Source organism: Carica papaya, chromosome 6 (assembly GCF_054855325.1).
Source record: "Carica papaya isolate Zhongbai chromosome 6, ASM5485532v1, whole genome shotgun sequence".
Classification (NCBI taxonomy): Eukaryota; Viridiplantae; Streptophyta; class Magnoliopsida; order Brassicales; family Caricaceae; genus Carica; species Carica papaya.
In genome coordinates, this window is record NC_142314.1 from 20,758,675 (window position 1) to 20,785,244 (window position 26,570).

Here is a 26,570-nt window from a genome sequence, read left to right on the forward strand (position 1 = left end):
AAGTCCAAGAGAATTTACCTTTTTAAAGGCCATAAGTAAGTCATAGTTTATTAAATAAGGATTAGGAGATAATGGCATGATTGATGTAATATATGGATCTTTATAACTCTCTAGCATTAGTTGAGAGTACTGATTATGAAAACAAATTAAGATGATCAAAATGATTGGAAATGTTATTAAAAACTTGAGTGTTAAAAGAGATAACCTCATTAGGAAGAAAATATGTTTTTCCTATCAAGTTTTTAATAAGACGGTTTTTTGTTCTAAATTATTTATTCAGGAAAATTATTACATATTGGATTTAGAACTTAAAGAACCCTAAAATGTATTGGATGATAATTGATAGATTATGACATATTTAGAAAGACAATATATTAATGTATGGTAATGACAGCTGTTTTGTTTAAATTGATAGGTTAATTTAGTTGTATATTAAATCAAATTATCAAATTGTTCATATCTTAATGTATATAATATTGAATGGAAAAAAATATTTATTTAAAATATAATTAAATTATTTAACTTGAAAAATTATTTAAACTATAATTTAAAAAAGGTCAAAAAATAAATTTGTTATTAACAATAAAAATTTATTTTTTATAGTTAATATAAAAAATTAATTTAAAACTTTAATTTTTAATTTATAATTATAAATTAAAAAAAATATATAAAAAGAAACATATTGAGAAGAAGAAAAAAAAGTAGGCTGCTGAGAATGGTTTTTTCAAGGGTAAAATGGGAATTATGAAAATTTAATAAGGGTATAAATAGAACAAAAATATTAATCCTTCAAAAATACCAAATTGATAGTTTTAAAAAATTACCTTAAAATACTATCAAAAACTCTAATATAACTATACCATCCGCAAACAAACATAATTTTGTCATTTTACTACCATAATCTATATTGATGAATCATATTTTTATCATCATCCAAACAAAAAAGGTAAATGGTGTAATTATAAATATTTGTAACTTAAATCCTAAATAGTTTGGGTTTTATGTTTTACATCATTCATATACTTATACTTTTATATTTATATAGTGTATGCATGGATTTACAAGATTAAATAAAAAAAATTAATATTTAATGTACTCAAATAAGTGTTTTAATTAATTAATAGTAAATGGACCTAAATACTTCATGTTTTAAAAACTTAAATCTTGCACAGCTAACCCAATCAGAAATACTTATAAAGTTAATCTTAAAAAATATATTTTGGCATTCCAAATTTCACCCTCCTCTAGACTACAAAAGAACAAAGTTTTATCTACGAACTACAGAGAATACTAATTTTTTTAAAATTAAATTAAATTCCCCCTCCCCTAAACCCACCTTCACCTCACTCCGCCCCAAAAATTAATTCCCACTAGGAATCTTGGAAACGATTAAATAACAACAAAAAACACAGCATATATATATATATATATGTATATAATATACCAGCAATATAGAGAGAGAGAGAGAGAGGGGAAGCTGGAAGTGGGGCGCAACAAGGAGGACGAAAAAGTGCAGATTCAGTAGGGAGGAGGTTGCTGATATCGTGACAGCGGCTGATCGCAGAGACTGGTGGTTGGAAGTGGCTTAGTTCTCCTTTGGACTGCATCTTACGTTTAAAAGAGAGTCGTGCTGGGTTAGCCTTCTGTTTTAATTCGGACTTCTGCCAAACCTACTCTGACATTAATTATAATTATTAAATATAAATTTTACTTTATTACTCTTACTTTTAACTTTGAAAATCTGACTTCTCCATAATTTACTTTTATTTCTAACATGACTTATTAATTAATATACAATAAAAATATTAAAAACCATATAATTATAATTAGTGGTTTCATGTTTCCTCTTTAATTATTTTGCGTCCTCCCTTGGCTGGGTTACTTGACCGTCTTCCTCTTCCCATATATTTTCCCGGAAAAAACTGGCTGGAAAATCACCGACCCAAGCTGACACCCAACAAGACCCATTACCCCAATCGCAGATCTACGCCTTCTTCTCCTTTCAATTTGTCTTTTTTTTTTTTTTTTTTTTTTTTTTTTTTTATCTCTCTAAAATTTCTAAATCAATTTCACGCATTGATGTCAGAGACTCCGATTCAATTGGATATGGATTAGATTCTGTTTTTTGGAACGATGCAGACCGAAAAAGACTCGAATGGGAATCTTGATTGCGGCTACGATATATTCTGCAATGGTTATGGTGACGATTGCAAGATGGTAGATCGAGCCCAAGGCTATAACAGAGAGGCAACCAACCCGATGTCTTTTTCTGCCAAATTATTTCCGGTCACCTCCTCCTCACCATCATCTCCATCGTCGCAATCGTTGCCTTCTTCTTATTCTCCTGGTGTTGGCTTTATTGAACATCGGGTCTCAAAGCTTGATACTCTTGCTGGTGTTGCCATAAAGTATGGCGTTGAGGTAGATTCGTTATTCCTCTTTATCCATATCTCTATTTATCTTTTTTTTTTTTTATAATTCTTCTAGAATCGGATATTACGTTCCTGTATAGCATTGACTTGTTGACAATTATTCATTCGAATTGGTACGTGTGAATTGTGAACTATCAATGGTAAACTATGGTTGTTTCATTTAGGAATTGATGGTTTGTGTTGTTTTGGAGTTTAGGAATACATTCTTTTCAGGGGTTGCATTCAATTTATTAGAAGAAACAAGTGCTTTCAAAATCTTCCCAAAATGAAGGATAAAGAAAAAACAAGAACTATTTGAAGAGAAAATAATTGTGTGATGTTGATAGAAGGCTTGGGTTTTGATTTGTATGAGATGTAAAAGTTTATTCGATGAACTTTGCATATCTTTCCCCATCAGCGCATGTGAATTCCAGCATGTATTGACCTGTAATTAGAGAAACTAAATGACTCCCAACTCTTTTGGGTGTTTAATTTACTCCCTGGGTTTGGATATTTGCTTTCTCTTCATTTTGTTTTCACCTAGAAATTAACTTTTTCTGTATCCTCTTCCAATCTTTGCCTGTGGTTGTAATTGAATATTCCCTATGTGTAGGTTGCCGACATAAAAAAGATGAACGGCCTTGTTACAGATCTGCAGATGTTTGCTCTCAAGTCACTCCAGATTCCATTACCAGGGAGACACCTTCCCTCTCCTTGTTTATCAAATGGTTCCTCTGCAGCAGGGTATTTATATAATCCTTCTGTCTTCATTGTAGTACTTCTAACATACACTGTCATGGAAGATGGAGAATCCTTTTCCTTCCTAGTTTTGTGGAATGTTATTTGAGCTTCTTTACGTGATAGTAGTCTCTCCTTGTGACTTTATTTTCCTGCAGCTTAAAATGAATAAGACATGCCTGTAGTTTTGCTTCTATTTGTGTAAGTTACAGAAGAATGAAGTCATTCTTGTTCTGTGTCTCACTTGCTTTTACAATTTATATGAAGTATAGTGCTATTCGTTTCCTTCTCGTCATTAGGTCATTAAAATCATGGATTTGGGAATAGTTATACGTTTTGACTTCCACCTTTCTTTTATAGATCATAGTGAATTTGGATAGTTCTTTGAGCTGCAGGAAATAGGTTCGTTCGATGACATATTGACAAGTAAAAGTAGATGGACAAGGTTTTTAGACAAAATCATGTACAAATTGGTGCAACAATTCATGTCAACATTTCGTCATTGTTGCATTTTTCTTCCTTATTGCAAGAAGCCAATACAATTGTATATTGTAAATTGTTGACACGCATGAAAATTGTATGTAATCAAATATTTAATACGTAAAATTCATGATTTGATTCAAATCATATAATAATAAGGCTTGATCTTATTTTGATGCTGTGGAATCCTTTCAAAGTAGTAAATGTATTTGGGCTCGTTTTAGACTTGCTAATAATATCTGATGTTGGCTTCTTTATCTGTTCTGTAGTAGTTCCCTCCCCTGGTTATTATCTCACGAGACTAATACAGTTTCCAAAAACTGAAATATTTTTGCGTACACAGCAATTCTGGCCAGACCTCACCGCACCAGCACTTTGATATCTTTGACTCATTCCAGTCTCTAAAACTGAGTTCTTCGCAGCGGAAGGTTTCCCTTGCCATGAGCTCTTTACAAGGATACTATAAGCTTAAACCATCAGATCAGAAGACCCCTTTTGAAGGTTCTGAAATGGCATTTCAAAAGAAAGGAAGGGCTCATTGTCTGGAAGATAGCCCATTCCTTGTGCCCTTGCCATCATGTAACCCTCCTTTAAGCCTCCACCGAAAGTCAAGAAGCTTAGCAAATGGTCTTGACGAGAACGGTGAATTTACTGACTTCACTGACACCATGCACGTTGCAGAGGCTGGGGAATGCAACTCTGACAAATGGAAAGAAAAACTGGTAAGAAGGCGTCAGAAATCTGAGGCTGACTTTACTTCCCACACCCCAGAAATGCTGTTGGAGGATAACAGTGGCGGGAGTGGCTTTTCAGCAATAACTGGAAAAGGTCTAGCGCTGCGATCTAAAGCAGCAAGCCGAATTAGTTTGGCCGCAGATTCTGAAGCAGCTAGTGGTTCGAATGTTATACCAACAAACCTGATTGATTCTCTTGTGGTTGATGGATTTTTTGGAGTGAGGAAGTCATCAAGCACCTCGAGTTTACAAGATCAGGACAGTAACAACCGGTCAACGGTAAAGAGGAGTTCGAAGCCTGATTTGCCGTGCATGTCAAGTGGAGCCATAACAAGACCAATTTTTGATGGATTACCAAAGCCATTAACTGGGCGGAGAAACAAAGCTGCGCTTGATTAGTTGAGGTTGGTGCCATCATACTAATAATATTCTATTTTTGATCCACATTGCAGGCATGCAATTTGTCACATGATGAGAAAGGTAAATAGATAGCATAGAAGACAAGAAAGAAAGAAATCAAATGATACAAACTTAGTCAAAATGAAAAAGATGTTTATATCCGACTTAAATAATTTATTGTTGTTTTTTTCCCCTTTAATTTTTCAACTCTGAGGAACTGCTGGACCGCACCTTAGTTTTAGACGAAGAACTGAGAGCCTTCTGGAGGTACACACAGGATTATATAAGATGTATGTATGTATGTATGTATGTATGCAGGAGTGGTCGTCATCATTCATGGTTCATTCGTAACAGTGTTAATTAGGGAACAGGGAGTCTGTTTGGATATACAGGGTTCGTGCCATTTTAATGGAAAGTTTACACCTTTATGAGATCTCTTGCTTGGAAAGTGCATATATATAGATATAGATATACACACAGATACGGGGACATTTGATGATACAATGTAAGTTTGCACCTTTATGGAATTCAGGTTGACCCCCTTTTTTATATGGGAACCACACAGTAGAAATCATCAGCAATTGATTTCCAGTCATTTTTCTGAACATTAAACAATTTCTTTTGTGAAAGAAAAAAAAAAAAAAAAAGAAGATATTTTGATAGGCCATTCAGTTCATCGTGTACTTTCTGTCTTCTTTCAACTGGTTCAGTTACTCGGCATATTTATTCAATTTTTTTTTTTTTTTTAGTTATAAATGTAAAAATTATTTATTAATAATTTGACCAGTTGGATTTGTAGATATTCATTTCCTACCAAAATAAATTTAACATTTAATTATGAGCCAACATGTAAACACATAATAATATTAAATGCCATACATTTGGAATAATTACAAAAATTTTACCTCCATTTTTAGAAGATGATACTAGTTTTAGATTAATCCCCTATGAAATATTTTGATAGAATTTAAAATGTATTATTTTTATTCACATAAAAATTGATGTAAAAAATTATTTCATTATTTTATAGAGAATTTTTACAAATAATTTATTTATTTATTTTTTTCAAATTTTTAAACGTATCCCTCGGAGAACATATTGGGAGCCAAATTTGAGAAAAACGTTCAACAGTATTTTTTTTTTTTTTTTTTTTTTTTTTAGTACATGGGAAGAGAGGTATTGAGAAAATCATGAACAACATAGAAAAGTCCACTAAATTTAAATTACAACGTACGTTCTTCCAGGGTCAATTTCCACTTTAATTTCACAACCATAACCGGTTAAAAAAACCAGTTCAGCTAAATTTTATTCCTTACAAGACATTCTACACACACATATATATATATATATATATATAAATATTTGTGACTGGAAAATACTAATAGCATTTATCACTGTTAACTTATTATTATTCTCCTACAAACTAAAATATAAGCAATACATAAAAATTTAGAGTTAACAAAAGCATTCAAACTAAAAGGGGTAAAATACAAATAAAAATATAAATATTTTACATATTCTCTATCTTTTTTTTTTTTATTTATCATTTAAAAAGCCAAAAAAAAATTAATTAAAATATTTTATGCTCGTATAAAAGTTGAAATATAACTTTAAAGAAGAAGCTAACTAAACCCCTTCTACATTTGAATTTTACATTTTAACTCCTCCTAACAACATGCTACGTATTTAATGCATCTTTTCTTATTGAAAAAAATTAAAAACTAAACTCACATGAATTTCTTTCTATGTTGCACTCAATCAATATATTACCAAAAGTGTTAAAATTTTAATTACATTTTTTTCATTCTAAATATAAAATTAATAATTCTAGATTTTCTCCTAGTTTACAATTGAATTCCACTAATTTTATTTATTTATTAGTTTTTTCTTTTTTGGGTTTGTTTCTTCTTCAACTTTTTTAGTTTTGGGTTTCGTTCTTCAAACTTTTTACTTTTTGCTCACCTCGGTCTCACTAAGACAAAAGTGCAAAAATAAAAAGGCCATAATTAACGTTACATGCGCAAGGACAGAGAAAGCATTAGCATCCAGAACGACCCATGTAACAAAGTATTCCTAGGCAGCAGTGTCCTAAATCCTAAATTAATGTAAGTGAAAACTTACAATTGCACTGAGAATGGCTGTTCCATCATCATGTTTTCTTCAGTTTTAAGACACCAAGGTCTAAAGTGCCTCACACCTTGCTGCGTATGCAATTTTTATCTATTCGACCAAAAAGATGCTTCTTTCTAGGATAATTTAAAACATGCCCAACAGCGGGATACCAAAGGTTATTTGAGCACAAAAATGCAAACAGGGTGTGCTAGGTTCTAATTCCCATGTTAAACTTCAAAATAAGACAGAAGAATGGCAAAATCATAGATGTGTGTATGGTTCTCCAGATTCTTTCCAGCAGGATGGCCAAGCAACCATGCCATCCATCAGAAACATCAAATAGCATCCATCCATCATAAATCTACCACCATCATGGTGCAGAGCTGCAATGCAGCTCTCCAACTCCAAGCCATGAAATCTGTGACCTTCCTGCCCTATTTTATAAACCATTGGGAGGTAACCATCCAGATACCACCACACAGTGCTAAGGCAATTTTTCACATAATTTCTCAATCGTGCAAAACTGTTACTGAAAGGAGAAAGAAAGAACTGTCCTATAACTAAAGATGGAAGATGCCACCCAAAGAGGAAAAACCAAGAAAGAACAAACAAACAAACAAACAAAAAAAAAAAAAAAACCAAATTCCCCCTACGCAATGTGAATCAGAATGCAATTATAAGCATGTAGATAGAAGAGACTGACTCAACTGCCGGATCTTATTATGAATGAGTAAATAACTATATTCACAAAGTTATGTATTAGTAACTGGTAAATCAAAAGAAAAACTATAGAACATTTTTGGAACTATTTTTACTTGGTTAAGAGTATTATTTGCATGAAAATTTTTTCTAACAACTTTGAGAAGTATAACAATTCGTTGGTTCAAGAATTTATATCAAGTATTTACCTCAGCATTTTGCAGCAGTTTTTTGACCACCGAGAACTCTGAAGTTATTCCTCAGCGTGTACATCCAAACTGAAAAACAACAGATGGTGGCATCGCATGATCAGTGATTTATCGCAGCCTGTAACAATAGGATGTCTAATCGCCACCTTATTTCAGTATTGATTCTCCTTAAGAAAGCAATGATAAATCTTGCCGCCTGTAACAATAGGATGTCTAATCACCACCTTATTTCAGTATTGATTCTCCTTACAAAAGGAATGATAAATCAATATACAAGACAAATCACTAAGCCTCTGCTTAGGTGAGAGAGAGAAGAGAGGAAAGAGAATGAGATTAGTTGGTCTTTACAGCAAGATATTAGTTGACGAATGCATGAGTTGTTAATGACTCAATGAGGAAAAATAATATCTGCTACACAGACAAACCAGATTACCCTTCTAATCCCCTTCAGAGGCCATAAAGTTTTCTTTTTTTTTTTTTTCTTTCCCCCATTTTCTTCTTAATTCAGTAAAAATAAATTTCAAAGAATCAAGTGAATGTTCTTTTGAGAAGAACATCAAGTTAATGTCAAGTCACAACAAGATAATCAATATACAAGACAAATCACTAAGCCTCTGCTTAGGGGAGAGAAAGAAGAGAGGAAAGAGAATGAGATTAGTTGGTCTTTACAGCAAGATATTAGTTGACGAATGCATGAATTGTTAATGACTCAATGAGGAAAAATAATATCTGCTACACAGACAAACCAGATTACCCTTCTAATCCCCTTCAGAGGCCATAAAGTTTTCTTTTTTTTTTTTCTTTCCCCCATTTTCTTCTTAATTCAGTAAAAATAAATTTCAAAGAATCAAGTGAATGTTCTTTTGAGAAGAACATCAAGTTAATGTCAAGTCACAACAAGATAATCCAAAAGTCTAGACTTGATGAAAGGAACTTATCTCCATTTTCTACTTTATCAATCAAGATTAAGGAAATTCCAGAAGAAATTCCTCAACCTTAATATTTAACAAACCTGGAAACCTCAGTGCAATCAATGAAATAGAGAGAGAAAGAGAGATACAGAGAGAGAAAGAGAGAGCAAGAGCAAGAGCAACCACAAACTACTAAACTAGGACATGCCTTAAGTTCCTGCACTTCTTATAATCACAAACTACTCTTCTCCAGTTACTTTTTCAATCAAGATTAAGGAAGTTCCAGAAGAAATTCTTCAACCTTAATAATATTTAACAAACCTGGAAACCTCAGTGCAATCATTGAAATAGAGAGAGAAAGAGACACACAGAGAGAGAAAGAGAGAGCAATAGCAACCACAAACTACTAAACTAGGACGTGCCTTAAATTCCTGTCCTTATTATTATCACTAATATTCAATTCTTTTCCTCCAGATCATACTAGCAGATCTAGAAATACAATTAAGTTCATCAAAATGTTAGTCCAATAACAGCAACCCATTGATCACTTCAAGGTCAAAAAGAGCAGTGCAACCCTTATCACAGAAATCAGTTATAAGTTACTGGGAAAATAGAAATACATAAACAACAATCTCATAATTCAGCTGGCTTGCTACCAACCAAGATATTTTCTCAGCGGCTGACAAAAAAATTCACACCTCAGAAACCAACTTTACTCTTTGAAGTAGTCAAAGCCGTGTCCTCAGCCTATATGCAATCTTGGTCCAGGTCCAACTTAGAAGTGTTACATTTCCAGAAAATAACTATAGGAAATATGGTGGTCACAATTTGCTATTCTAATGCCTTTTCTTTTCAATTCCAACGAGATTCTTCTAGGTTATTGTTGTGAAATACCATTTAGCACTTGAACAAGAAAATGACACAAAGAAGTTAACTGTGCCTACATATCTATAATTCAAACAATATTAATTGTGCCAACTTCCTTGAAAAGAAAGAAAACCTTTTTCCCATGACCTAAAAAGATAAGTCAAAAGGAACCAAACAAGTGCCCATCAATCAGTTACCGGTATCAATAAAAGCCATGTCGTCAGTCTAACTGAAACCTTGTTCCAACTAAGAAGTGTAACAATTAAATAAAATAAACTATGGAAAATACAATAGTCACAAATTTGTCTTTTGATGCTTTTTCTAATTCTAACTAGATTCCCTCATGGATTCTAAACATTTTAACATTTGAATAAGAAAAAGACAGCAAGTCAAAATAAAATAATATTTATAGATGTGTTGGATCTTCTCTTAATTCTGTTATCTATTTTTTGAGTAGTGTGGAAAGAAAGGAATGCGAGAACTTTCAATGGGATTGATTGGGATTTTATTAACATTATACATAGATGAATTCACACTTTTGCCACTTTAATTTTGGGTCATGCCATCAATGGGTTTGATGATTTTGCTAATGCCATCAATGGGTTTGATGATTTTTCTTGTTCACACATTTGAACAAGAAAAAGACAGCAAGTCAAAATAAAATAATATTTATAGATGTGTTGGATCTTCTCTTAATTCTGTTATCTATTTTTTGAGTCGTGTGGAAAGAAAGGAATGCGAGAACTTTTAATGGGATTGATTGGGATTTTATTAACATTATACATAGATGAATTCACACTTTTGCCACTTTAATTTTGGGTCATGCCATCAATGGGTTTGATGATTTTGCTAATGCCATTGACAATATAATTGACATGTAATTATTTTTGTATAAGAGTAGTACCCCCTTGGTACCTATGTTAATATTTATACTACACTACAATTTTATTTTAAAAAAAAATGCAATATATGTTAAGTCTCAAGATAGTCCAACTTACTTAGACGATCTTAGTATAATTAGATTATAATATTATCGATTGAAACATCTGAACTTTGTATACCTTCAAAAATTGTCTCCTTTATTCATAAATAACAATTCAAAAAATTTCATTATAAAGTATGTCAGTTGTCAAAACATACTTATACTATATATTCCACATGTCCTATAAAACCTCTAAATCATTTGTTATGGTACATAATGATGACTAAGGACCGTCTAGCATCAACAATATTATTGGTATTAGTTTGTAGATAATCATAAAAGAATTACATGGCTATTCCTCATGAAAGAAAAATCAGAAGTTGGTCATATATTTAGAAAAATCAACATGGTCCAAACTTAATTCCAAACAAAAATACAAGTGTTGAAGACAAACAAAAAAAATACTTTGAAAAAGAATTGGATATGCATCTTGAAAAAGAGGGACTGTTCATAAAAGTTTATGTATTGATACCCCCATAACAAAATGAGATAACCGAAAAAGAATGATAGATTATCAAAAGAAATTTACACTAGTAGAAAAGCTTAACACAGTCCAGATACTCTCTAGTTATCAATTTAGATTGGCCACTATTCCAGCTAGATGTGAACAATATTTTCTTTAATAGAGAACTGGAGAAAGAAGTCTATATGAGTACTAGGCTTTGAAAGTCAAATCACTAACAGAAAAATCCACATACTTAAAAAGTCCTGATATAGACTCAAACAATTTTCAAGAGCAATGGTTCGATAAATTCACTTAATCAATCAGGAGGTTTGAATATAATTAATATCAAATAAATTATATTATATTGTCAAGCATGATCCTTCAAAAAAAAGAACAATTTTCATTATACATATAGATAATATAATAATTAAAGGGAATGACACAGAGGAAATACTCAAACTAAAAAAAGTCTTAACTAATGAATTTGATATTAGAAACCTAAAAAATCTCAAATATTTTTTGGAAATCAAAATTGCTAAGTCAAAAAAAGGAATCTCAGTGTCTTAGCAAAAGCATGCGTTGGATCTTTTAAAAGGGATTGTAATACTTGGATGCAATGTCGCAGACATGCGCATGGATCCCAACATTAAACTGGAAAGTAAAATGATAGTGCTCTAGTTGACAAAGAAAAATATCAACATCTAATGAGTCAATTGATTTACCTCTCGCATACCAGACCAAATATCAGTTTTGCCATCAGTGTAATAAGTCAATTCATGCATAACCCAACTGAAGAATTTATAGAGGCAGTATTTCGAATTCTTAAGTATCTAAAAATGACAGGTAGATAAAGACTATTTTTTAATGAAAAACAGAAGCCAAGAAATTAAAAAGACTGTTTCGGAGGGAATCCTTTCGAGCTGATACAGCTTTAAGTCACACCAGCTTAAAATTGTATGGGTTTTTTCTCTAAAGAATAATTGTATGAATTAGTGAGTTCACTAGTTATACAAACTCCGTAGCTCTTCTTCACCAAAAGCCAGCTTTAAGGTAGGCTGATCAGGTAAAAGGAAAAAAGAATCCAGATAATAGAACAAATCATGCAAGTAATTAACTCACTACAAAGCCACCAATCAACTTGGAACAGTTACATTTCTTATACGTATAGTCATTTTCATTGGAGACACAACCATACTCCCAAATAAACCATATCATTCTTCTAAAAACAAAGAAAATAAACCATAGCTGTGTTGGCCTATATGGAAGTTATGAACAAAAATTTATCTTCCTTCTTACAAAAGTTGGTAATACTTAGAATTACAGTAAGGAAAAGGGATAAAAAACAACAGGAAAAATGCCCAATTTACAATAAAGTTAGCATCCTTCTACTCCAAGCAGTCTATGAGAGACAAAGATCAAGACATATGTAAATACGATTTACATGTATACCTCATCCAAAGCAAGATTTAGATGTGCATTGAATTGTCTGACCACTTGATAGCAGAGCATAAACATGTGAAATTAATATTTAACAATCTAAAGGGCAAAGTAATGAGCACATAAAGCTGCAACAATCAGAAAAATTGGCAACGAAATATGAAAGGGCAGAAAGCATATGTGATATCTGTAAGGAACAATCAACTTGACAACTTTTCCAGAGACTAATGGGAAGTACATCACTTAGTTTGCAAGTAATAGATTTTTTCAACTTATGAAAGTTCATTAGCTAGAAGTTGGGAAAAAAATACCAACCTAAACAACTTTCTTACTCATCCAATTCAGGATTTCAAAATAGTGCTTGACAAGATCAACATTTCGCGATTTGGGTGTTAAATACAAAAAATAAGGATCAAGACACCCCCCCCCCAAAACCAACCCCAGATCTAAGGATTAGGTAAGATCCCCAGTGTCAGATGCTTTGCATTTCATGCAAGGGTCATCCCCAGTAGAGCAGGGGAGACTTATGGGTTCTTAAGTTATATTGTTTATACTATTAATTTCAGGACGGACAATCGGTACTAGCATTTTTTGCATCTGTTAAAAAAGTTTATTTCATTGTTTTGTCTTCCTCTCACATTCAGGGCATCTCTACCGGCTGCAAGATCCAGAGCCAAAACTCAGTAAAGGAAAAAAGAAATAAAGCAGATAGGGGAAAGGGAATCGAAGAAAATACTGACTGAAGGACAATCTGAAAATACAGATCCGCTCTCTGCATTAATAACTACAATATTTTTGTGTTCAAATGATATCTGTTAAATTAAATAGATATATTTTTTTAAGGATAAATATCACATTTGAGGATGGTGCTTATCACACTTGAGGACGGCATTGTTCAAATAGATATAGTAAAGAAAAGAAAAATCAAACAGACATTAAAAAAAGAATATGCTTATCACACTTGAGGATGGTACTGTTCTTACAACAGCAAGATTACTGGCTAGGATTGGAATAGGCTCTTAGATTTTTTCCATTTTACAGATTCATTGGCTTGCCAAGCTACCCTATATTTTATTATCTTATTCATCGTCGAGGGATGCGGAGGAGGGGGAGGGGAGGGGGAAGCCAGGAAGGGTATATCCAGACCATACGGTATGAGTTTGTGGAAAAAGATCAGTTGGGGCTGCCATGAATTTTCTGAATGTTTTTGCTGGAAGGTGGGCAACGGTGACAGCATTCGGTTTTGAAAGGATGAGTGGGTGGGGGATTTTAAACTAAAGGACCGCTTTCCGCAAATTTTCGCCATCACTCGTAATAAAGATACCCATGTGGATAAGGCATTTTTGGAGACTGGAGAGAGAAGGGGATGGGATGTGCAGGTTTGTAGAAATTTGCAGGATTGGGAACTGGAGGAAAACAGTAATTTGCTACTTCTATTATCTGGGATCAGTTTGGGTAATCAGAAAGATCAAAGTGTGTGGAAGCTGGATAAACATGGAACCTTTTCGGTCAAATCATATTACAGCTATTTATCCAAAAGGAATGCTGGGGAGGTTACTAATGTGCCTTTTAAACAGATTTGGAAGGCCAATGGCCCCCTTACAATCGCTTTTTTTGCCTAGGAAGCCTCAAGAGAGTCATTTTGACTATTGATATGTTGAGGAAGGTTAACATTATGAACAGATGTTTTCTGTGTAAATCTGATGAGGAATCTTGTAATCACATTTTGCTATGGTGCTCGGTGGTGTACAGCATTTGCTCTATGGTGTATCGTTTGTTGGGGCTAAATTGGCTCATCGCCGGTAATGTGAGAACCGAGTTATGGGTTTTGGCCAGCGTGTGTAGAAAGAAAAGACATCTTTTAATTCCCCTTTCTATTTTTTGGGTGGTGTGGAAGGAAAGAAATGTGACAGCGTTCGAGGGGATTGAGAAAGATTTTGCTAACATTAGAGATAGATGGCTTCATACTTTTGATTATTTGCTTTTGGGTCATGATATTAAGGGTTTAGAAGATTTTGAGATTGTTGTTGACCATTTGATTGACATGTAAATTATAGACAGATGGCACCGCCTTGGTACCTATTCTAATATTAATACTATTATACTTTTATTTCAAAAAAGAAATTCATCGTTGAGGGAATGGAAAGACAGCAGAAGGTAAGCCTTTGTTTTGATTGGAGAGGTACTACTTTATCTGGTCTTTGGGCGTTATGATCAGATTGCAATATAAGGATCTTCCCCCAGCATCATCAGCCACCATATTTCCTTTTAGATAGAGTGATGTTCTCAACTTCTCTGTGAGTCAAGGCATTGTAGTTATATTATCTTTACTTTGTTTCCTCATTCCTTCTTGGTTTTCTTGTTATCAAGGGGATATTTTATTATCTCATTCATCATTGAGGAAATGAAAAGACAGCAGAAGATAAGCCTTTGTTTTGATTTGAGAGGTACTACTTTAACTGGTCTTTGGGCTTCATGATCAGATTGCAATATAAGCATCTTCCCCAGCATCAACAGCCAACATATTTCCTTTTAGATAGAGTGATGTTCTTGACTTCTCTGTGGGTCAAGGCTCGCTATACTGATATTATCTTTACTTTGTTTCCTTATTCCTTCTTGGTCTCTTGGCATTAACAGGAAAGGAAATCCCCTGTCTTGTAACTTCTATATTTCAAAGTAACATTCTTTTTTATTAAAAGATCACATTAGCACAATAAATGAGCAACCCTGCTTGTTCCTCCAAAAGTGAAAATAAAAATAATGCTACTCCAGTTGCTTCTAAGAGTTATCATCCATAACCAGCCAAGGTAGATTCTCTTCAGCTAACAGAGACACGGAGAAACATAGAACCCAATTTACCAAATATCAGATCAAAGTAGTTAAGTGCTTCTTATGGCAGGCTAAACTGGCCTAAGATGACTTCCCAAAGAGAATGTAGAGGTAAAAGCTTAAAAGATGCAACCCACCATGCCATTATGCTCAAGATTGGCATATAAATACTGCAGATTCGCTGTCTGCCCAAAATGAGAAATTATTCCTACATGTTCCATAACATACATCAAAGGTAAAAAGATGCCTCCAAATCCACTTCTTTTAGACAGTAATGCCCAAAATGAAAAATTATTCCTACATGTTCCATAACATACATCAAAGGTAAAAAGATGCCTCCAAATCCACTTCCTCTAGACAGTAACGCCCAAAATGAAAAATTATTCCTACATGTTCCATAACATACAGCAAAGGAAAAAAGATGCCTCCAAATCCACTTCTTTTAGACAATAATGCCCAAAATGTATGTTCTAATCTTCCAAAAATTAGGCAGAGAGGGTGGTATAATTCCTGGACAGAGATAATGAGGAGTTATGCTAATAAAGAACCAAGAGTAAATACAGCTTATCAGAAAATAAGAATCAAAGAAAAAGCAAAATAACATTGAAGATGAAGTGAGATTTCCAATTAAAAAATGAAAGTTAATGATGATCTTAAAATATAAACCTAAAAGAAATTGAAAACATAACTGCCCACTGATCAAAGGTTTCTCAATTATCTCGTGAAGTGATAATGACATATACTGATCAAGAATCAAGGAAAATATATTTAAGAAATTTAGAAAAGAAAAAAAATGAGAATCCAAGAAAAAAAACAACATAATAGCACTTCGAGTAAAAAGAAAATTGAAGGAAAAATAAAAGCAAAGAAAAGAACGTAACAAAAAATGAACAGTATTTGAAGACAGGATAATCTCAAAGAAATGAGAAGCAATGAGGTTGAAATAACTTCAAAAATTATTGCTTTTGTTACGAGGAGGATTAGTATTTCGGGTAAAAAGAAAACTGCAGGAAAAAAAAAAGGAAAGAAAAGAATGTAACATAAAAGTGAATAGTATTTGGAGACAAGTATCTCAAAGAAATAAGGAGGGTGAAATGACTTCATCTCAGAATCCAAAAAATCATTCCTTTTGTCAAAAGGAGGCTTGGCCTTCATATTGGGTAGAAGAAGAAGAAGATTAGAAAGAGGGAAGAGAATAGCATCAAGTTTTTTTTTTCTTTTTTTATATAAAACAAGAAATACAATAAAGAAGGTTTAGAGGAAATTACAAGAAGAGTGCAAAAGAGAGAAGAGAATGAACAGGCCTCAGCATAGTATTTTCTCTAGACTATACAAAGGCATGTCAATGTAGAATAGCCTCAATTTCTTTGTAAACAAGGTAAAGGCATACTCCCAAAAAACTGTGCCCCTCTATACCCAAACAACTTGTTACGTTAACCTCTAGCGCAACTAATAACTCAGACTCAGGTATCGTGTTTGATGTGAATGTGTCCAACAAGGACAATTTTCTATCTATTTTTGAGTCTTCTATTGATTAGTTTGGCACAAACATATTTGCATCTGACAAAAATACCTCAAGTAAAATGACAGTAGAATGAACATAGCCAGAAGAAATCATTTATCCATATTTATCATCAAGGTTATATTTAGTCTTTCATCCAACACCCAAAAAAAAACCCTTAAAATAAATTTAAAAAAACAGCAAGGGGGACTCACTAATTTGAGCATATTTCTATCAAAAACTAATGCGAGCATGTAACAGCTCTATAATAAAGAAGAAAGCAAGAAAACTATTATGCTAAACCCTTATTAAGAAGATTTAGACAGATACAATAACGAAGGAGCAAAACTATATATTGTTAATGTCTTGAAAACAGATTACTAAATTAATTCAACTCCAAAATCTTGCAATTGGGACAAAACTTTTTATATAGTATATCAGTATAATTACAAGAGTTGAGAAACAGAAGTACTAACCAAGTCGAAACAAGTGAGTATACTCAGAAGCAAATGTTCGCGGGATACATTTGTCAGGAAAAATTACAATATACACAATCCTGCCAAAGTCTCCACAAGATCTGGTATTGCTTTCAAGGGCTATATAGTGATTTCAACCACAAGCCAAATCTTCCTTCCAAGTAAACTATAATGTGAATTTCAGAATTGACTCACCACCGATTGCAATTAAGCAGCCTACAAAGATGGACCAATAATTTATTAACAGAGTGCTAAACCGCTAAATCTATAATTGCTCAGAGCATTTGCACAAGGAAGAAAATAAAGAAAAAAGTTATGAAGCTAACCTAAAAGTACCAAATAAGCTCATTTTTTCAAGCTGGTCTCCAACAATTAAGTGCTGACATGTCTGGCCGACACGGCAATAGCTGGGAGACACCATGACCTTAAAAAGAAAGAAATACGACTCAACCTAAGTTGCTCAAATGGTGCATATGGCTACTTAGACACAAAAGAAGTGTGTCTTTACAAGTCAAACTGACCTGGAATTGCAACTCCAGCTGGTAAATTGCCAGCAGCAGGGAGCTGAAAGCCCATGTTACTTGAGGGAGGCCTTTCAAGGGGTGGCCGAAAATAACCTGCATAATGGATCGACATTATTGGAGACAAAATTAGGCAGATAGAACTCTAAATGGAAAAGATCTATCACCTCTTATTGAATGGAAAAGATATTGAAAAGTATTAACAATATTAATGACTAAGTTGAGAGAAGTGCATTTCCTTACCTTTGTGTATATCTACACAGATTCAACTAAATGGACACAAGCACTTAAGAACATACTAACAAAAAACATTTAGGTGGCAGAATTGCTGCTCTTATAGCAAATTAGGTGGCAGAATTGTTATCCAAGATTGACCATAGGGAACAATTTGCAAATTATCAAGAGCTTATTATCATGTATGGTGGGATTTTTTGTGTATGTTATCAGGAGGATGGTGAAAGCAGATCTAGAAGTGAATTTCTTCAGTCTCCTTGACATTCTTGTCAACAGAAACTCGCAGATTTTTTAGAAGCTCCAGGGGATTGAGGCAAGGAGATCCACTTTCTTCTTTTTTCTTTATTTTTGTGATAGATATTCTCCACAGGTTGTTCTCCAAAGCAAGGTTAGAAGGGCTTCCCTACAATATTGAACTGCAGAGAGGAGATAATAGTCTAAATGATTCCCATTTACTTCTTGCAGATTCTTTCCAAAAAAGAAAAAAGATTTCTACTTCCTAAGAATGATGCTACTTCTTTGCATCTTCAACTAGAATGGCTCAGAGGAGGAGATTTACCCTATTGACATGACCAATGATTCCCATTTAACAGTAGACAATCTTTTTTCTACATGAAAGAAATATTATCAGTAGGAGGAGAAAAAATATGAAGGATGAACGGTATATTAAATCAACGGCATCAAGGGGGTGCTACCCATTTACAGAGTATTTACAAATATGTAAGCATATTTACTATACTCTCAAGATCTTCCATCGTATATATATTATGACCCAGATACTATACTCTCAAGATCTTCCATCCTATATATATTATGACCCAGAATCAAAAAACTAAAATAATGAAAACATCTATTCTTGATTTTAGATATCTCCCCTTCAAACCCCTCACAAGCCCTAGTGTTCCTCTCTTTCCGTACCACCAAAAGATAGTCAATGGAATAAATTTACAAATTCTTTTTTACAAATCCCCTCCCAAGCCCAACTCTCATCCCTTACCAATTCCGCCATAACCCAATTTACTCCTAACAATCCATGAACCATGTCCAAAGATTATATGCCACTTAACATCATAGTAGAATACGATTGCATGACTCTGCAACATTCTTGCAAAGGTAACACCAATTCACCATGGTCCTCCCCCTTCTCATCAACTTGTCAATGGTCATAATGCATTCTCTATCCGCCTTCCAAGCCAAAAAAAAGAAAGCAATTCTTGGAGGGACCTTCACCTTTCAAATCTGCTTGCAGGAAACCGTATCTCTCCCACCTCTCCATTTCTAACCAAATGGTTATAAAAATATCACAGTGAACACCCCATCTGTCTTCAAATTCCATACAAGCTGATCACTATTATCATTCAACTGCACTGTAGATGGTAAACGTAACAATGCTTCATATTCTTTAATCTTTCAATCATTTGAGGTTCCTGGTCACATTCACAATCCACATCCTTCTACTGTTATCTCCCTCATAAGCCTCCTCCACTAATATATTCTTCGATTATGCGGTGGCAAAAATCTACCAAAATATATTCTTTAGGCATCCCCTCCCAATCCAATCATCCTGCCAGAAAAGAACCTTATTCCCTCTTCCTACCTTGCATTTGATAATTCTTGAATTTTATGTCCTGCCAAGCTTTTATATTTTTCCACAAACCCACCTGCAAAGTCTGAGCACGTCTCTAGTGGACCTCCTCCACCAATGTTTCCCCAGCAAGCTTCAACCACCGTCTTCCACAAATTGTCACCTACCCTCATATATCTCCATATCCATTTACCTTGTACTGCCAGATTCATTTCAACCATGGATCTCAATCCTAATCCCCCTAGTTCTAAAGGCAACTTCATCTCCTCCCACTTCGCCAAATGATACCTCCTTCTCCCCTCTTCATCACCCCACAAGAAACAACACTGAATAGTCTCAAGCTTCTTCGCCACCTTCACTGGAATTGTCAACACCGACATATAGTCAATGGGGAGGTTGGTAAGGGTACTTTTGATAAATGTAAATCTTCTCCCCCTTTAACAAGAAATTCCTCTTCCATCCTGTTAGTCTTCTCTCAAACATCTCTTGGTTCTTGTTTTTATTTTCCTGTTTTCTAAATAAAAATACTTTGCCTATAATTTAGCCCTTGTTGCCTCTCTCCTCCCTTCCCAACTATAAAATTCAACTGCACGTGAAAAACTTAGATCAATCAGGGACAAAAACAAGGAAGATAAGCAAAAGGCATTCCAACTTCATCATTCTTGATGCCAATTAGGTGCAGTGATTCCAAAAAGGTGAAGCCTCAAACTTCAACCTCGTGTCATAGATCACTTGTTTTTTCATACTTTCTTTTGCTCGATTCCAAGCCTAGTCCTTAATTTCCACCCACTTCCATTACGTCTTCCACCCTGTAGATACCAAAAGCCTAAAGATAGGATATGCCTGAGGAGGTGGAGGCGCCAACAAAGAGAGATGCAACGGCAAATGCTTTGAAGGGCACGAGATGAGAATCACCAGCATAACCTTTTCGGTAGGAAGTAATCACCCACCCCAACTCACAGCAGTTATTACTGCCCGCCCCGAATGGGTTCTGGCTTCCCCACCTGCACTCCCTACTTCCATTTCCACTCTATCAAAAAATACTAACCTGGTTGATTATCCTGCCCCACCCCCCCCCCCCCCACCCCCAACCACCCAGCACCGCCAACAGAAACTCTGCTATTTCAGTTGTCCTCTGCTTCTCTCTAAGACTTTTAAGAAGGGGAAGTTTCGGCTTTCGTAGGCTATATCAGAGAAATATCAGAATGGTCTTCAGTCAGATTTCATGATCAAGGAGAATTTCAACAACGATGAAGTTGGTAGAAAACCATTTTTGCAAAGGGAAAGCTAGCCTATCTCTATGCAACATATAAAAAGAAAATATTTAAAAAGACTATGTTTCTTAACCCATAAAGATGCCAAAATGACATCTAAAACAAAGATCCAAAAAAGGCAAAGTATGATATTCGAAAATTAGCCATTTCTTTCCAGCCAAGAACCCAGAACTCAGCAAAGAGAGCCCCATGCCATAGAGCTTTATTCTGCTTCTTAAATCATATGTCGAGACAAGCAAAGAAGAGGAAACCCTCTACCAGTCTTAGGCAAACCCCAAGAGATACCAAAAGTATAAAAAATCTGATGTCAGATTTCTCCAAGAGCCATATCACACCAAAAGTACAAGAAAGAGGTGATTATGAGTCCCCATAGCTGGATAATACATCTCACATACCGCAAGGGACAAGAACAATTAGCTTTATGAGCTAACTCAAACACAGAGTTTGGCTTCAATAAACTGCTGGCTTCTTGAACCGCCAAGACAGAATCTTAAACTGTTTTTAACTCTGTTTTCTGCTTAATTTTGATTTATTTGTATGAAAAAGTAATTATGTTTTGGAGACAGAATTGTAACACCCTATACTATAACTATGTACCTTGAGCATAAAATAAAATCATAAGAAAGTATTTTAATCTTTATTTCATTCAATGGGAAGCTAACTTAAGATTCACAGGACAAAACTAGATGACGATTGGCACTAGTTAGGACAAAGAATGTGTGGAAGTCCTAAACAGCAATGAAAAATTCTAGCTCTTGTCCCACTTTCAATTTTGTGGAAATTTTGGGGAGAAAGAAAGATAAACAATCTTTGAAGGAGAGGTTTTGTCCTACAAAAAAATTCAGAACTCTTTTATAAGATTTTCTTTAACTTTTCGGTTATTGGTTATCCTATGGGAAAAAAAAAAAGAGGATGCTTTTGATCTTATAGAGATTTTGATTGCAAATAGTTATCCTACACATTCTTTTTTACATTGGTTGGACCCCCTGAGGTCTTGTCTACAATACACTTCATTTTCTACCTAAAAAAATTTGTACCTTACACTTCCTATTTCTGGAAAGACCTACCCTAGACTTACTGATGTTAAATTTTGCTCTGTTGATCAAGGGACGAAGAGACAACTATTTTGTCAGAAAAGATTGGTGAATTAGAAACGACACCATGTTCCAACAACTGCTTTTAACATTGCCACTTGCATTCAGCCACCTGCACACTAGCACATCACTATTTTATTCGTAGATTTAACAATTTTGCTTAACATCGACCAGCCATTCAGCATATGTGACATTGTCATTCACACCATGCCTTAAGATATCAATCACTTCAATACAAGACTTAAAACTTCAAGGAGCAGGACCTCCACTAAGTTCCAACGACACAAACACAAAAGTTATAACTAAGAGTTGACTGATACTACAGATTTTACTACCTATGAAGACAAGTTTAAGACGAGAAATTTAAACTTTATGCTATGGGCATCAGACGATACAAAAGTTGGGAAAGGGCAAAAACATCATCTCCCTCATCCCATTTTGGCTATTACATGGGTCACATGGAGATAGAGGAACAGCTAGACTACTACGGCATTTGTGCCCCTTTCTCTAGTATTTTAGAATATCGATCAAAAACTCTTTTTCTTTTGTTTAAGGATTATACCTCATTTTCTGGAGAAGAATTTAAGGCACTTCATAGATATTTAGTAATTCTTTCTGTACCTACCTTTGCATGCTGGTGGCACCCCTTGGTACCTCATATTTAAGTTTCTTGTTCTCAAAAGAAGACAAGGTTTGTAATTACACTTTATTCATGCAAAAAATAGATTCTTAATTTTCTTCCACCTAATACTGATAATGTCTAATTAGTAGGTAATTATGTATAACACTCTTATTGATTTACTGAAAGGCTAACCTCGAACAGGAATTTATAAAAAAGAAAAGAGAGAGAGAGAGAGAGATGGACTACCTCTTTGGAACAGAGTAAGGCCATTATACAGTTAACATACAACAATTGCATACCTTCCTGTACAAATGGAGGGCCTGAATGTGACGGAGTTCTTCCAGCCATCCACATTCCATGCTGATTATCTGCGGTAAATTCATTTGAGTTTATTCTCCATTGTTCATCAGCAACAAATCGCCTTCCACCATCAGGTTGAGATGGCACAGAATATGGATGGGTATATGGATGCTGAGGATGTTGCTGAATCGTTGGCTTTGGAAACGAGAAATGATTGGATGGATTTTGTGGCAAGCTTGGATGTAAAGGTCTTTGCACAAAAGGCGTACTACCTGGTTGAAATTGCTGGTTCGGTTGAGAAGCTTGATATATATCATTATGACCATATTCTAACTGCCTCGATGCATTGAATCCAGAAGCTTCCCTACTGCATACACCTGCCGAAGCAAAACAAGGAGACTGCTGCGAGAACAATTCAGGGTTCCCAGCGGCATCAATATGCCCCCCATGTGAAGGGTTCCCACTCATTTGAATGATTGGGTTATTCTGTGTAAAGAACAAAGGAATGCAATATATGTTATCTTAGCCAAAAGGCAGAGAAAGGTATAACAATGAAATGCAATATACATAACACATATTAAGCAAGTATTTTAGAAACATCAACAACAGCAACAAGTAGAAATCTTACACTGGGAGTGCTACAATAGTCACGAGGAATAGGTGGTTGATATGCCACTTGAGGTGAAGCGCGTACTGATGATTGATGAGGAAGTACAGATTGAGGCAGTAATTGAGCTTGAGTGACCAAAGATGATGAAGGCCCTGAATGAGGGGCAGGTGGAGGCACCTGCGTTGGTAAAGGTGGTGGAGGCGGCGGTGGTGATGGTGATGATGGAGGAAGGGGTGGAGAAAGTGGGGGAGGCGATGAAGGCAATGGTGGGGGTGTAGGAGGAGAATCAGGAGGCAAAGGTGGAGAACCCTCTGGCAGAGGAGGCAGATCACTGGAGTTGTTTGAAGCAGATTCAAGGATCCTATCTGAAACCTGCTGCTGTGGATCCATTTCAAAAGCTAAATTCAAGAAGGGACGATCATCCTTGGGGTGTCCAGACACATCTTCCATTTCAAGTTCAACATCCACATCCTCCAAGATGCAATGACGCCTATCATTTGAGGTAACAATACATGTTTCTGATTCTCTCAAACCACAGGATGATTCTACTGGGGATGTATGATCAGCATCCTTACACGAACTGCTTGGAAGATCTTCTTCTTCTTCCTCCTCCTCATCCTCAAATGCACGAGAAGATAAAAATCCAGGCAGTTGAAATGTTGCATTACTAATACAAAAACAAAGAACATCAAAGGATCAGAAACACCCCAGAAATTGCTAAGAGAAGAAATGGGCAAGACTCTCTATCGCGCACATAATAGATAAAGGAACATAATAACTATATTAGAAAATTGCATAAAATGCACTATGCAATGTAAACTTAATTCTCTACCTAGTTGTTTAGCCATTGAAAACAAGAAAACTGGATAATAATCTTGATCTCATACACCATGATTACATATTAAACCATTTAATTTAAGAATAGAGAGGAAAAGAATTCCTTTAATCAAAAGATTAAATAAGGGATAACCATTCCTTGACTCCAAAATCGGGAGGACTACTAATTTTTTCAGCACTATGGCAAGTGTTCCATACTCTTCCAACCTACAGACTAGTAAAGTGGTACTAAGTACTAACAATGAACCATGAAGTGCACTAACACATGAACTGGTTGACTGACAGCTATTGACGACATGATATGATAAATTAAATACAAAGAAGAATATATACACCTTCCATACTCATCTACAAGCATGCCTTCCATTTCCCTGATAGGATCATCTACAGCACGCTCAGAACGAGATGGACGTCTAATGGATAAGCTAATGGTGGTATCATCATTTGAAACTCCAATCTCATCCATATAGCGCCGCAAAAGAGAGTCAGGTAAGATTTTCCGCTCAAGCCACAATCGTAAGACCTGGTGAATTCAATATACCGATTGACCAACAGCAGAATTTTTTATAGAATAAAGAAAAAAAGACACAAATGTAGCTTATTATAATAGAAGACAAACAAATGAGGTAAAAGATTTGCAACTTATTAGTAGCCAAAATAAATAAGCAATTCCCTGGCAGTTAGAGAAAAATTTAATTACTTTGAGACATTGACGACGATTTTCTCGTGCCCCAGCTCCAGGAGGAGCAGCAGCACCTAGAAGACGTGGCAGTGCTGCTTGCACTGTGGGGATGTATGAAGCACCAGCAATACCTGGATAGACAGGTCACATCAAGGAGCAAAAAGGTAATATCATACTTAAATAGGTATTTTTGATTGCCACAAGCATGCAGAATCAATAACCGGATATAATGCAAAAAACATTATTGACTAAAATTCTATTACAAAAAAAAAAATTACCATAAGAACATATTCTAAAGTATTCACTATTAGAAAAATAAAACCAACCTTTTTGATTATGTGAACATTGGGTGATTGAATCCACGAGAAAAAATAAGTCCACTTTACGATGAAAGCTAGGTTCAGTTTCCAGCTTTCGGATAAGAAGTTCCACAACCTGCAAACAATTATGCATACAAAATTATGAAAGCAATGCCACCAAACAAAAAAGATTTTGAATACATGCCATACAGCAATATTATAAAGAAGAAAGAGTAATTTACTTTAACATTTTAACAGCATACCTCTACTCTCTATTTCTCATGTTATCATACGTGTTCACAGATTTACAGGTATCAATTGAGGAGGACTTGAGATAAGAGCACAAACAAACATAGAAATTAATTAAAATATATGAATCTAGAAGCACAACTACGTCTTCGGCAATGACATCCTAGGCACAATAATAACTTGTAAACCATAACAGGAAACAGATGAATCTGACCTCAAAATTCTTAATATTCTTGTCATTTACATGTGATCCTCTTTACACTCAAATTATGCCTAGGAAAAATAATAATGATGCCAAAATAAACGGAGGACAGCGTTCTTGTTGCGCTGAAGTCAAGTCTTCCTAAAATCTTCCTAAATATGAAGTTTTGTCATCCACAATTAAGCCACTGAGGCTTTACCTCAGATATTTCCATCTAACTTACCTCATTGGCAATGCCATACTTGGCACAGTCAATGGCAAGACGAGTTGCACGTCCAATACTCTCTTTAGTCCTTGACAAAGTCTCTATCATTCCTTCAAAAGCATCCCTAGCAACTGCTGCCTCAGTACCACCACTGAGGGAACCTCCAAGAGTTCTGTGTCCCGAACTAACTCTTCTCTCCTCAATCTCTTCAGCATCTGCTTGATTTCCTGGTGCTGATTGATGACCATAATTTGATGGAGACGTTAAACTTGTGCGATACTGAAATCCTTGGGCATCAGCCTGTATCAAATTGCTGCTTGCAGACAAGAAAGGCTGAAAAGTAGAGGGGCTGGGACTCCCTCCATGGACTTCAGTCATGTTCGAATAACTGGAGTTCAAAAACCCAAGAGAAGAATGTTGAGAGTGAGCCTGTCTCCTTTTTGCCTGAGCAGCTGCAATAAGATGCTTCATAGACATAACAGAATCAGGGGTTCTGGAATCAACCAACAAACTACTTCTATCATCTCTACCAACCTCCCTGTAATTAAGCACAGAAGTGAGGTATGAAAAGCATTCAATTATGCAGAAAAAGAATAACATAAATGCTACAGAGACAATCACAATAA

At 34.9% G+C, this 26,570-nt stretch overlaps 2 protein-coding genes across 10 annotated transcripts in view; one reads left to right on the top strand and one right to left on the bottom strand.

Annotated features, from left to right (window-relative positions):
* Positions 1-1,367: 1,367 nt before the first annotated feature.
* On the top strand, positions 1,368-5,195 carry LOC110824331 (uncharacterized). Of its 2 annotated transcripts, none has more exons than XM_022054923.2 (4): positions 1,368-1,634; positions 2,087-2,421; positions 3,025-3,155; positions 3,973-5,195. In XM_022054923.2, exons 2-4 carry the CDS (start codon positions 2,134-2,136, stop codon positions 4,760-4,762), a joined length of 1,209 nt encoding a protein of 402 aa, XP_021910615.1. In that variant the 5' UTR covers positions 1,368-1,634; positions 2,087-2,133; the 3' UTR covers positions 4,763-5,195. The 2 variants fall into 2 exon arrangements, with proteins under 2 accessions (XP_021910615.1, XP_021910616.1); XM_022054924.2 differs by having other exon boundaries at positions 1,369-1,634; positions 2,140-2,421.
* The window catches only part of HUA2 (Tudor/PWWP/MBT domain-containing protein), a 31,104-nt gene continuing 8,147 nt past the window's right edge, over positions 3,614-26,570 (bottom strand). The window contains exons 4-14 of one of the 8 annotated variants that reach the window (XM_088222821.1): positions 25,963-26,482; positions 25,316-25,424; positions 25,008-25,120; positions 24,643-24,830; positions 23,489-24,137; positions 22,860-23,346; positions 17,752-17,847; positions 17,557-17,654; positions 17,231-17,446; positions 7,783-7,851; positions 3,614-4,730 (exon numbers count right to left, since the gene is read on the bottom strand). In XM_088222821.1, coding sequence (XP_088078947.1) covers positions 17,584-17,654; positions 17,752-17,847; positions 22,860-23,346; positions 23,489-24,137; positions 24,643-24,830; positions 25,008-25,120; positions 25,316-25,424; positions 25,963-26,482 — 2,233 coding nt within the window. In that variant the 3' untranslated portion in view covers positions 3,614-4,730; positions 7,783-7,851; positions 17,231-17,446; positions 17,557-17,583. Of the gene's footprint in view, positions 4,749-7,573; positions 7,996-15,270; positions 15,764-17,230; positions 17,447-17,556; positions 17,655-17,751; positions 17,848-22,859; positions 23,347-23,488; positions 24,138-24,642; positions 24,831-25,007; positions 25,121-25,315; positions 25,425-25,962; positions 26,483-26,570 lie in introns of those variants that run through there. The other 7 variants (XM_088222822.1, XM_088222817.1, XM_088222818.1 and 4 more) reach the window with 7 other exon arrangements.